This window comes from Cynoglossus semilaevis, chromosome 20 (assembly GCF_000523025.1).
Source record: "Cynoglossus semilaevis isolate Cse_v1.0 chromosome 20, Cse_v1.0, whole genome shotgun sequence".
NCBI classification, from domain to species: domain Eukaryota; kingdom Metazoa; phylum Chordata; class Actinopteri; order Pleuronectiformes; family Cynoglossidae; genus Cynoglossus; species Cynoglossus semilaevis.
In genome coordinates, this window is record NC_024326.1 from 5,145,944 (window position 1) to 5,155,476 (window position 9,533).

Sequence of the window (9,533 nt, forward strand, 5' to 3'; positions counted from 1 at the left end):
AAAAAAACTAATGTATGTATGTGTTCACCATGTTTTCCTAGGTCATTATGTACTGTGGTCTGTAAATGGATGTACTGCCCTCCAGATGGATGGGATGAGAGCTTCTGGACCAGCATTGGATTGGAGGATCTGCTGGAAAATAACTTCTCCAAAATAGGTAGGTCTTAGGGATTCGGAGCAGAATATTTAGCGAGGTTATGAATTTATTAGGACAGGAGCGTCAAACTACCCTGTAAAATAGATATATTTGCTAAACCTCACGGGGAGATGTGAAGGGAATGATATTTATAGGGTACAAAATCTATGGTGCTTAAATGAGTGGGGGGGGGCAGTCGAATATAACAGAAAGTTAGATTGAAGACAAATAGCTAAAGGTTAGCTGAGGAAACACTGGATTCTATATTCTAAACATTGGCTAAAAGCTAACGAACTAAAACAAAGCCAAAAGCTAACAACTGTAAAAGTAGCCATAATGTTCTATTTATCTCTAACTTAAACGTTCAATAAGGAAAATATCACCAGGAGCAAGAAGAAAAACCATCGGCTAAAAGAATGGCTAGCCTGCTAACAGCTCTGATCAACTGAAATGCCAAAAGTTGGTCAAAACATTGCTAACAGTAGCTAAAACCATGACTGTAACTTTTCTAACATCACAATTCCAGTTTTTGTAATAAGCAAATTCCTTTAACCATTAGCATACATTTTTGTTCATAAATTGCTCCTCTCTGTCCTGTAGGCAGTAAGACGTCTGCTCCAGGAAGCCCACTGGGTGATGGTCTGACCCAAGAGGCAGCAGCAGAGTTGGGTCTGAATCCGGGAACTGCAGTCGGATCTTCTCTCATCGACGCTCATGCTGGAGGCCTAGGTATCACGCACTGGGACGGAGTACTTTTACTCTGAAATACTTTCTTTTTTTTTTTCCCTATCACTGAAATATACAGGAGTTCACAATGTAATGGCATGGTACATTGGGTTTTTGACTAAGGATTCAGGTGTAACGTGCTTCATTGTTTTGTTTCGTTGTTCCTTTGGTAACGACGTTATTATGGCTACACAAGTTGTCTAGGACATGAGAACTCGTTATACTGCATTTCTGAATAACAATGATGGTTTCTATAGTGTTCAGACAGGACAACACTGAAAACCTAGGTGCGACACAGCACGGCACACCGCTGTCCTTTCTTTGGTTCAGAACTCTTTTTTTTTTTTTTTTAAATCAAACCATCTGGTTTAGTTCTGGGAAACTGTTCCTGAACTCTGACCTGTGACCTCTCACTTTGACCCCTGCCTATCGCATTGTTTTGTCGGTCAAAGGTAAAACCCCTCTGAGATCTTGAGGTGGTGTACGGGTCACGAGGTCACAGTTTGTGCACAACAATCCCTGCACGTACAACAGCCTTGTGGGTAAAATTCATACCAGCTTGATAAACATTATTTTCTGCAGTCACTTCAATGTTCCAATTGTCACAGTCAGTCTTTCAGAAAACAGTCTGCAAACTGTTCACTTCCTTTTACTAAAAGTGTTTTGTTTTTTTTCTTCTTCGGCAGGTATGATTGGTGCAGATGTAAAAGGTTTCAATTTGCCATGTGAGGACCAGCCAATCACGTCACGCCTGGCGATGATCTGTGGGACTTCCACCTGTCACATGGCAGTGAGTAAAACTATTTGCGAATCGCTTTTAGCCATAAACAAAAAAAGAAAAAATTGCGCTAGATAGAGCTAAACAACAGCACCCTCTGCTGGTAAATATGGGAATTGTCATCTCTGAAAAAGAGAGAAAGGCAACACAACAACAAAGTTAATTTGTATTTGTCGCCACCTAGCGGCTTCAACTGAAATACATTTTAAGTACTTTTTTTGCCGATTGCAATGTAGTAAAAAAAACAAACAAACAATTCAAACCAGTATTTACCATAAGATCAACTTTGTACCAGTGTGTGACGGGCTAGATAAGAAATCACTTTTTTTTTTTTTTTTTTTAGTCTGGCATTTAAGACAAAAAGCCTGTGATAAAATGCAATTCATTTACCTATCAGATCAGTCAGCAGCCTCTGTTTGTACCTGGAGTCTGGGGACCCTACCTGTCTTCAATGGTCCCTGACATGTGGCTCAACGAGGGAGGACAGAGTGCTACAGGACGACTGGTTGGTACCGTAATGATCACACATGATTTATGAGGATAAATCAGAGGCTCGCAAACCTTTTCTGTACCCCTCCCCCCCCTGTGTTTCCCTCAGCTCGACCACGTCGTAAAAAGTCACGCTGCGTACCCTCAGCTCCAGGAACAAGTACAGCGGAGGTGAGCTGAGGTGTTTTGTGATGTATGATATGTATGTGAAAGATGCCCTCTGCTGGGGGGGGGGGGCATATTTGTTTAGCTACTATTCAAATGACCAGACTCAAGTGATCTGCGGTATCCACGTTGAAACCGTTAAGTATATTTTCACTCATATAAACTGAACAGATGTCGTAATGCTAATTTAATGCGTCATGTATGTCCGTTAGCAATTGAAATAAATCGTATTTCAACATTTGTTCTCTGAAATGAAACTCTACAGTGGGTCCTCGACTTATGTCGGTACACAAGTACCAATGTCTCTCAACACAATCAGACAAGGGGGAGGCTATATATTTCGCAAACACAACCAGCATACATTTTCTTCGCAGATGTTAGCAGTGAAGCGCATCAGTAGAATATTAGCTGTGCGCTAGCGCATACGATTTTAGTGACGTGTTAGGGCTCCACTGACAATAGGCTTCTATGGGCTTTACCGATCGGAATTTTTTTGGTGATTCGACACTACCACCTACTGGCGGAATTTTTATACTTGTAAATGATTAGCAAGAAAATACACAGAGTTAGGAAGATTGAAAACTATAAAACAAATTACTCGATGTACTTTTTCTTATCCCCAGGCTGGGTGAGAACGTTTACAGTTACCTGAACAGTCACCTGAGTTCAATGGCTAACTCGGGCTCTGCTGTTGACCTGCTGGGATCCGGTCTCCACATGTGGCCCGACTTCCATGGAAACAGGTCACCGCTAGCTGATTCTACCTTGAAAGGAATGGTGAGGACATTGATCCTAACTCTTGATTTAGTCACGGTGTACAGCTAGTTTACCACCACCATCGTTCATCTACTGCGAATGAATGTGTCTTCTCTACTTTACTACTACAGGTGGTTGGCCTGTCTGTTTCTCAAACAATTGAAGACCTGGCTCTTCTCTATCTATCCACCATACAAGCGCTGGCTGTAAGTTTTCCCCTTTCCACACTTCAGGCAGACTTCCTCTCAGCCTCCGTCTCAGCACCTTGACCCTTATGTTTGTTATGTCGTTTTTTTTGGTTTCAGCTCGGTACACGTCATATTCTCGAGGCCATGAAAGACGCAGGACATGATATCAGGACCATCTTCCTGTGTGGGGGGTTGAGCAAAAACGCCCTTTTTGTACAGATCCATGCGAATGCAACAGGTATCAGCATCATTTACACTGAATCCTATGGTCATATACTGCATATACCTGTAATGTCTGCTTCCACTCCCAGGTTTACCTGTGGTTTTACCAGATCAAACGGAGGCGGTGTTGATAGGAGCGGCAATTTTGGGAGCTTGTGCTTCTCAGGACTTCGGTTCTGTACAGGTACCACTTCCACATACACACATACACATGCTATGATACTGGCTAATGTTTAGTTTTTTGCCGTCTGTGCTGTTTTGCTAATTTTAATAAACGCTAAATACCGTATTAGCTAACTGTAGTTATAGTTCAGATTGATCTTAGCTATTTTAGCGTTAGTTTATATAATTTAGCTATTCTTGGTTTAAATTTAGCTTTGACCGCTGGTTTTGGGATGAGGTCAAAGGTCAGAGTTCAGGAACAGTTTTCCAGAATTGATCCTTGCTAACTATGGGCTTCTTCTACATTTCTTTTTTTTTTTTTTTTTATAGCTATATCAGGGCTAACGCTTTAGCTTTTTTTGACGTATTTATCCTGGGAAATTTTTTAAACTTCTATGCTAGTGTTTTACCAACCCTAGAGAAGTTTTGACCAATTCCTGTTCAGGTCACTTTGGTCATCATGTTGTTTCTCAGTAGCAGCAGAGAACATGAGCCAGACAGACTATAAATATGATGTTATTGTTTGAGCTGCACCTGTCAAAGCATTTTCAGCCCTAGCAGTAGGAAAAAAAAACAAATGTAGACGACAGAGAGGCCCCGCTGCACAGCATCAGTCATAAAAGTGAGTCCGACAGCTCTGCTGCGGCCCCTGTTTCATTCAGTGTAACCAGACTGACCTGGAAATAAGTGTTTTTTTAAAATTTATTTCATGTATAGAGGCAACTTTTTTTCCCTCTGTTTCAGGAGGCAATTGAGAAAATGGCCAAAGTGGGCAAAGTTGTGCAGCCAGACGTTAATCTACAGAGGTGAGACATGAAAGTATTGAAAACATACATTTGGAGAAACAATTGATCAGTGTGTACAGATATATCGATATATCGCCGCTTTTGTAAAACTGGTTCAAATTAGTCCTAATGTTGAATATTTACTAAATAATAAATATATATTTTTCTTGCCTAATTAAGAATTCAAGACACAATTAAATGTTCGTTCCTAATTTGAAAAATCCTTGCATGTTATTTTCCAGCTTCTATAACAGAAAGTACGAGGTGTTCTTGCGGCTGTTTGTCCACCAGAGGGAGTACCAAGCCATTATGGACCAGCGTTGACGCCTTGGAGTATAAAGATGAGTCGAGGTGACGTCACTGAATTCAAAACTGCACATTAATAGACTGACTTAAAACAGTTGCTATTTTTTCCAATCACCGTCCTGTTTTTTTTTTCTATAGATCAAATAGTTTAATGTCCAATTAATATCTATTTAATTAAGGATTAGTTAATTAAATCTTTGTTTTGCACTGATCACAACCCAGTTATTTTCTAATTCACGCCCCCCCCTTTCCTAACCACAACCCCATGAATTGAAATACCATTGAGAACCTGATAATGTATATTTTTATCTGTACAAACCAACTGTATAAGATGCTGCCCCCTAGTGACTGGAGGCTTGTTATCACTCAAACATTACAACACTGGTACACTTATGTCCAGTGCCTGTGTCATATTCCATTGCAAGCCCCTCACTCCTCCCTCCCCCGGCACACCACTGCGCCCCCCCAGAGGGCCCCGCCCCACTGTTTGAGAAGTACTGTCATAACCAATGCTGCCTCTTCTAAAGAGCCGCAGTCCAAATGCGGCGAATAAAAATATCAACAAATAATTAATAAATAATATTTTTGAAATTAGTCACATTCTGTTGGTTTGAGTCTTTGACTCAAAAAATATTACTATTTTACGTGAATATTTTGAATTTAATTATTTGACCCCCGCATGGAGTGTTTGACGTGGAGTCACCTTTCGATAACCTTATCGTCAACCGGATATCGTTTTTTTATCAAGCGTTGCATTTTGTTGCGCAACAAAATTAATTATTAGCTCTCACATGATATCGTAAAAGTCACATGACACACACACACACACACACACACATACCCCACCCCCTGGAGGTCACAGTGAAGCCCGACTCTTCAGTCTGCAGGATGGATGGCTCTCTCACCGGTACACAGCGGGGCTTAAAGTAGTTTTTCCTGACCACCGGTGGCCCCTGCAGAGCGGGTGGAGGGGAGGGGTGGCATATCACCGCAGACCACCATGTTCTCAGCGACCACCAGACGCAACAGTTGCCGCGGGATCGCGTTTGGAAGCCGAACCACGTCCGAACTCCATGCCAGGCGCCGGAGCTCCGTCTGTTCCCACGTCCCCGCCGGCGTCCAGCCTGAAGATCTGTCCGTCAGCCTCAGTCAGCCCATCATCACCATCACACTGCGCTTCCTGCTGGCGATAGATCTGTGGCTCTCCAAGCAGTTGGGTGTGTGCGCCTGCGAGAAGTCCTCCTGGGGCAGCATACGGCCCTTGGTGCGCTTGGTGGAGTTCTCGGGTCACGCCATCCCGTGGATCGTCGGCACCCTGTACTCTCTGCTGTGCGGGGAAACGGCGGAGGAGCAGGAGGTGTTGCTGAACCTCACCCTCGGTAATGATGTCGAATGATTATTTTGAAAAAATTCTCTCCCGTTCGGATCGGAATCAACCGTACCCACTAACAAACAAATGACCATTTTATATCAATGCGCGTTTTTGTATTTTCATAACACATTTCTGGACACCACGTGGTGTTGTTTTATACTTGATAGTTAATCTTAGAATTAAACTGGTCGGTAAATAACTCAATAACTCTGTGCGTCGTTACGCACATTTGTTCCACTTGCAGAAGGCTAAGCCAGTCAGCGCTGGTTGTGAAGAGCTGCGAGATGATAATGTAGACCAAAATAGCACAAAGAGAACAAAGCATCATCATCATCATCAACAACATCATCATCATCATCAGTCCATGCAAGTGTCAGACATGTTACTGTTACCGCATACCTTTAAAGGGTATTTTCCATTTGTCATTTTCAATATGTGGGTAAATATTTCAGTGACGTTTATTTTGTGACTCTGTCACTGTCTCTTCTTCTTTTCTCTTTCTGTTGCGAGTAGTTTTGCGTTAAACCCCAGAAAGAGACGCGAGAAAGAACCTTTAAGCATTTTTTTTATTCAAAGCCACTTACGATTTAGCGCTAATTTCTCACAGTACTTGAAAACATTTATTTCAAGTTTTTTTTTCTTTACCTTTTTTAGCGCTAATTTCTCACAGTACTTGAAGTTTTTTTTCTTTATCCTTCCCCTCTAAAACCTTGAGGTATTTTTTGCGATATTTTTTGGCAAACTTTTTGCTAGTTCTTGACCTACTTCTAGCGATTTCAAGTTTTAAGTTTTTCCGTTTTTTTTTTTTACCACCCACTTTTAGCTAGCACGTATCTCTCGTGAAGTCCAACTCTTTCATGCATGTTCCTGCATGCGGCTGTAGCTTCTGGATCCGCGGTACACTTTAAATACATGTGCCACGTGACTATATTTATATCTGGTGTATGGACGCACCTATAAATAAGGTCGACAACTGGTTTTATTGTTGTACTGGCTCCATTGTATTGGAGATGTGTTTTGAATGTTTCCGGGGGGAAAAAACTAAAACCAAACCGTCTTTCCGCAGCTCTGTTGTTGGACCTGCTACTGGTCCGCCTGTTGAAGGCCCTCGTCAGGCGTCAAATACCCGTCCAGAACCGCTCCGACATCCTCTCCGCTTTGTTTGCCGAACGGTACTCCTTCCCGTCGGGCCACGCCACGCGGGCCGCCATGTGTGCCCGCTTCTTCCTGGCCCAGCTGAGTGACACGGCCTCCACGCGGTTCCTGGTGGTGGGCTGGTCCGTTCTGGTGAGCCTGTCCCGGCTGCTTCTGGCCAGGAACTATGTGACTGATGTGGGGTTTGGCCTGGCCATGGGTTTCTGTCAGTACAGTTTGGTGGAGAGGCTGTGGGTGACCTGGGATGGCCTTCGGGACCTTCTGTTCCTGCGGCTACGGGAGAGACTCAACTGGGCTTATGGGGGACTCTGGATGGACGATTGGACATATTAGATTTGGTGGATTCCCCCGAGCAGCGTTTAAGCTAGAGAATGAGTTTCCGTTTGAAAAGTGTAGCATGACTGTGTGGAAAAATGAGCACCATGTATTGGGTTAAATCAAACATGTTTCTGGATTTCGATGTTTTTTTGTTTGTATCTGTTTGCGCTGTTGTTGCACCGAAAATAAAACCATCTGAAAAATGACCAGATCTCAGCATGAAAACTACAACAATAGTTCTCATCTGAGTATGAGGTGGTGGTCCATTGTTGCATGTCCCCCCACCCCAAACCCCCGGACTGGTTTCTTTCTATTTGTGTGAGCACTGACGGGGCGGGGGGCAAAAAGTTTCCATCAGCTGCTGCCTAGTCTCCTGACCATCTTTTTTTTTTTTTTTCCCAATAGATCCCGTCTCCCCTTTCACCCTTGATAAGAATACCAGTATACAAGACCGTTTTCTATAGATGTTTTATTTTTATTTTTTATGAATGTGTCGAATTAATGTAAGCCCGAAGGTAAAGGTTAGGATTAGTCCTGACCTGTTTATGGTTGAAGGTTGGTTTCATTTCCCGAAGCCACACAGCTTATCTAAGTCAGAGAAAATCCCTATCAGAAATAGCCGTGGAATGTCTGATATGTTTTTGATATTTTTGTGTACGTCTGTATGCAGTTACAGCCAGCCCCCGACAGAGGGCAGTGCATACCAGCACATGGTGTTTGCAAAAAAACCAAAACAATGAAAGTGTACAGCTCCTGAAGCCAAGTCGGGACTTTACAATGTGGCGTCGATAACACTTTAATTTGACATTTCTTTTTCGTTTGTCCGCAGAACAAACATGAAGCTTTTTGTCCAACCTACTTTCAACCGAACGGTGAACCTCGTGGCCGGGCCTTTTTCTGCTGCGGCTCCTGCTAAAGGTATGTCTCACCACATGTTGTAGCCACCTTTGACAACAATGGACAGTAGAGGTCACGGGTTTGTTTCCAGACGTTTGGTCTAGTCATTACGATACTCTCTCTTGTTTAACGGACTTGCTATTCGTTTATTTTGGTGTTTGCTGTTTATGTTAGCTTAATTTATGTATGGTATGTAGGATGAAAATCATCTGTGAACCCATTCAGCCGGAAACCAAAGCCGGGATTTGAACCCTTTTTCATGAAAAGCTGCAGCCACTTAGTACGGGTTGAGGGGATTTGAACCCTTTTTCATGAAAAGCCGCAGCCACTTAGTACTGGTTGAGAAATTGATTTCTTGCTCCCACCTTTTTTTTGACAAGAACATTTAAACTCCCCAGACCAACATTGATTTCTTGCTCCCACCTTTTTTTTTATTTAAACTTCCCAGACCAAAAGACCAACGTTGATTCATAAGCAGAAGTGGGTGAATACAAAGTTTTATTTAGAAGTTATATAACATGTCTATATTTATATTCTTATATTATTGCAGCTGCAGAAACACTTTATTAACTTCAGTACACGGTTTTCCAACAGCATAGCCGCGTCACATTCACTCGCTCCAGTGATAACGTCCGTTAAACAGCAGCTTGTTTCCTCCTCAGCGGCTGCCGGGGCCCAGTCTGACATCATAGGTGACCATGTGGAAGTTGTCCCAGGCGTACAGCTTCCTGTGGGCGTAGTTGTAATCCAGCATGCTGTTGTATTTGTACCTGTTCCTGAAGGGCACGGCAACCGGCCGCCTGACGCCCGTGGCTGTGTCGAACACGTGGTTAACCACCGTGTTGGCTGCGGTGTAGCTGGCCAGCGTGTACAGGCGTCCGCACGCCATGAAAGCGTTGGCCACCGTGTTCTTCCTGATGGTGGTCTCCCAGCTCTTCCCAACAGCAAGGCTGTCGGGGTCGAGCCGAGAAATGACGATGGCTCCGTTGGCCTCGCTTGTGCTGTAAATGGCCCACAGGCCCTGTTCGTCCACCGCCAGGTCGATGTCGGTGTAGCCTCCCCAAGAGTAGGGGTACTG

The 9,533-nt window shown here is 43.4% G+C and overlaps 3 protein-coding genes across 6 annotated transcripts in view; 2 read left to right on the plus strand and 1 right to left on the minus strand.

Annotated features, from left to right (window-relative positions):
• Positions 1–15: 15 nt before the first annotated feature.
• Positions 16–6,700, plus strand: LOC103396188 (FGGY carbohydrate kinase domain-containing protein). Of its 3 annotated transcripts, none has more exons than XM_017042055.2 (12): positions 16–157; positions 737–865; positions 1,549–1,652; positions 2,038–2,145; positions 2,239–2,300; positions 2,918–3,071; positions 3,182–3,256; positions 3,356–3,476; positions 3,550–3,644; positions 4,367–4,428; positions 4,650–4,758; positions 6,330–6,700. In XM_017042055.2, exons 1-11 carry the CDS (start codon positions 19–21, stop codon positions 4,729–4,731), a joined length of 1,131 nt encoding a protein of 376 aa, XP_016897544.2. In that variant the 5' UTR covers positions 16–18; the 3' UTR covers positions 4,732–4,758; positions 6,330–6,700. The 3 variants fall into 3 exon arrangements, with proteins under 3 accessions (XP_016897544.2, XP_016897545.2, XP_024922030.1); XM_017042056.2 differs by lacking the exon at positions 6,330–6,700 and adding an exon at positions 4,852–5,307; XM_025066262.1 differs by lacking the exon at positions 6,330–6,700 and having other exon boundaries at positions 4,650–5,307.
• LOC103396185 (phospholipid phosphatase 6-like) lies at positions 5,595–8,580 on the plus strand. 2 transcript variants are annotated; one of them, XM_025066263.1, is made up of 3 exons: positions 5,595–6,092; positions 7,152–7,372; positions 8,388–8,580. In XM_025066263.1, exons 1-3 carry the CDS (start codon positions 5,714–5,716, stop codon positions 8,472–8,474), a joined length of 687 nt encoding a protein of 228 aa, XP_024922031.1. In that variant the 5' UTR covers positions 5,595–5,713; the 3' UTR covers positions 8,475–8,580. The 2 variants fall into 2 exon arrangements, with proteins under 2 accessions (XP_024922031.1, XP_008332406.1); XM_008334184.3 differs by lacking the exon at positions 8,388–8,580 and having other exon boundaries at positions 5,600–6,092; positions 7,152–7,764.
• A 343-nt stretch (positions 8,581–8,923) lies between these two features.
• Positions 8,924–9,533, minus strand: part of LOC112486289 (myocilin-like) — a 4,656-nt gene continuing 4,046 nt past the window's right edge. The window contains exon 2 of the mRNA XM_025052423.1: positions 8,924–9,530. Within this exon, the coding sequence (XP_024908191.1) occupies positions 9,114–9,530 (417 nt within the window). The 3' untranslated portion in view covers positions 8,924–9,113. The remainder of the gene's footprint in view (positions 9,531–9,533) is intronic.

Excerpts from the sequence above, each read along its gene's own strand:
- LOC103396188 (XM_017042055.2), top strand. The coding sequence starts at position 19 with ATGTGTTCACCATGTTTTCCTAGGTCATTATGTACTGTGGTCTGTAAA. Across the intron at positions 866-1,548 it reads CGCTCATGCTGGAGGCCTAG|GTATGATTGGTGCAGATGTA; the intron begins GTATCACGCACT and ends CTTCTTCGGCAG. Across the intron at positions 2,146-2,238 it reads AGAGTGCTACAGGACGACTG|CTCGACCACGTCGTAAAAAG; the intron begins GTTGGTACCGTA and ends TGTTTCCCTCAG.
- LOC103396185 (XM_008334184.3), top strand. The coding sequence starts at position 5,714 with ATGTTCTCAGCGACCACCAGACGCAACAGTTGCCGCGGGATCGCGTTT. Across the intron at positions 6,093-7,151 it reads GTTGCTGAACCTCACCCTCG|CTCTGTTGTTGGACCTGCTA; the intron begins GTAATGATGTCG and ends GTCTTTCCGCAG.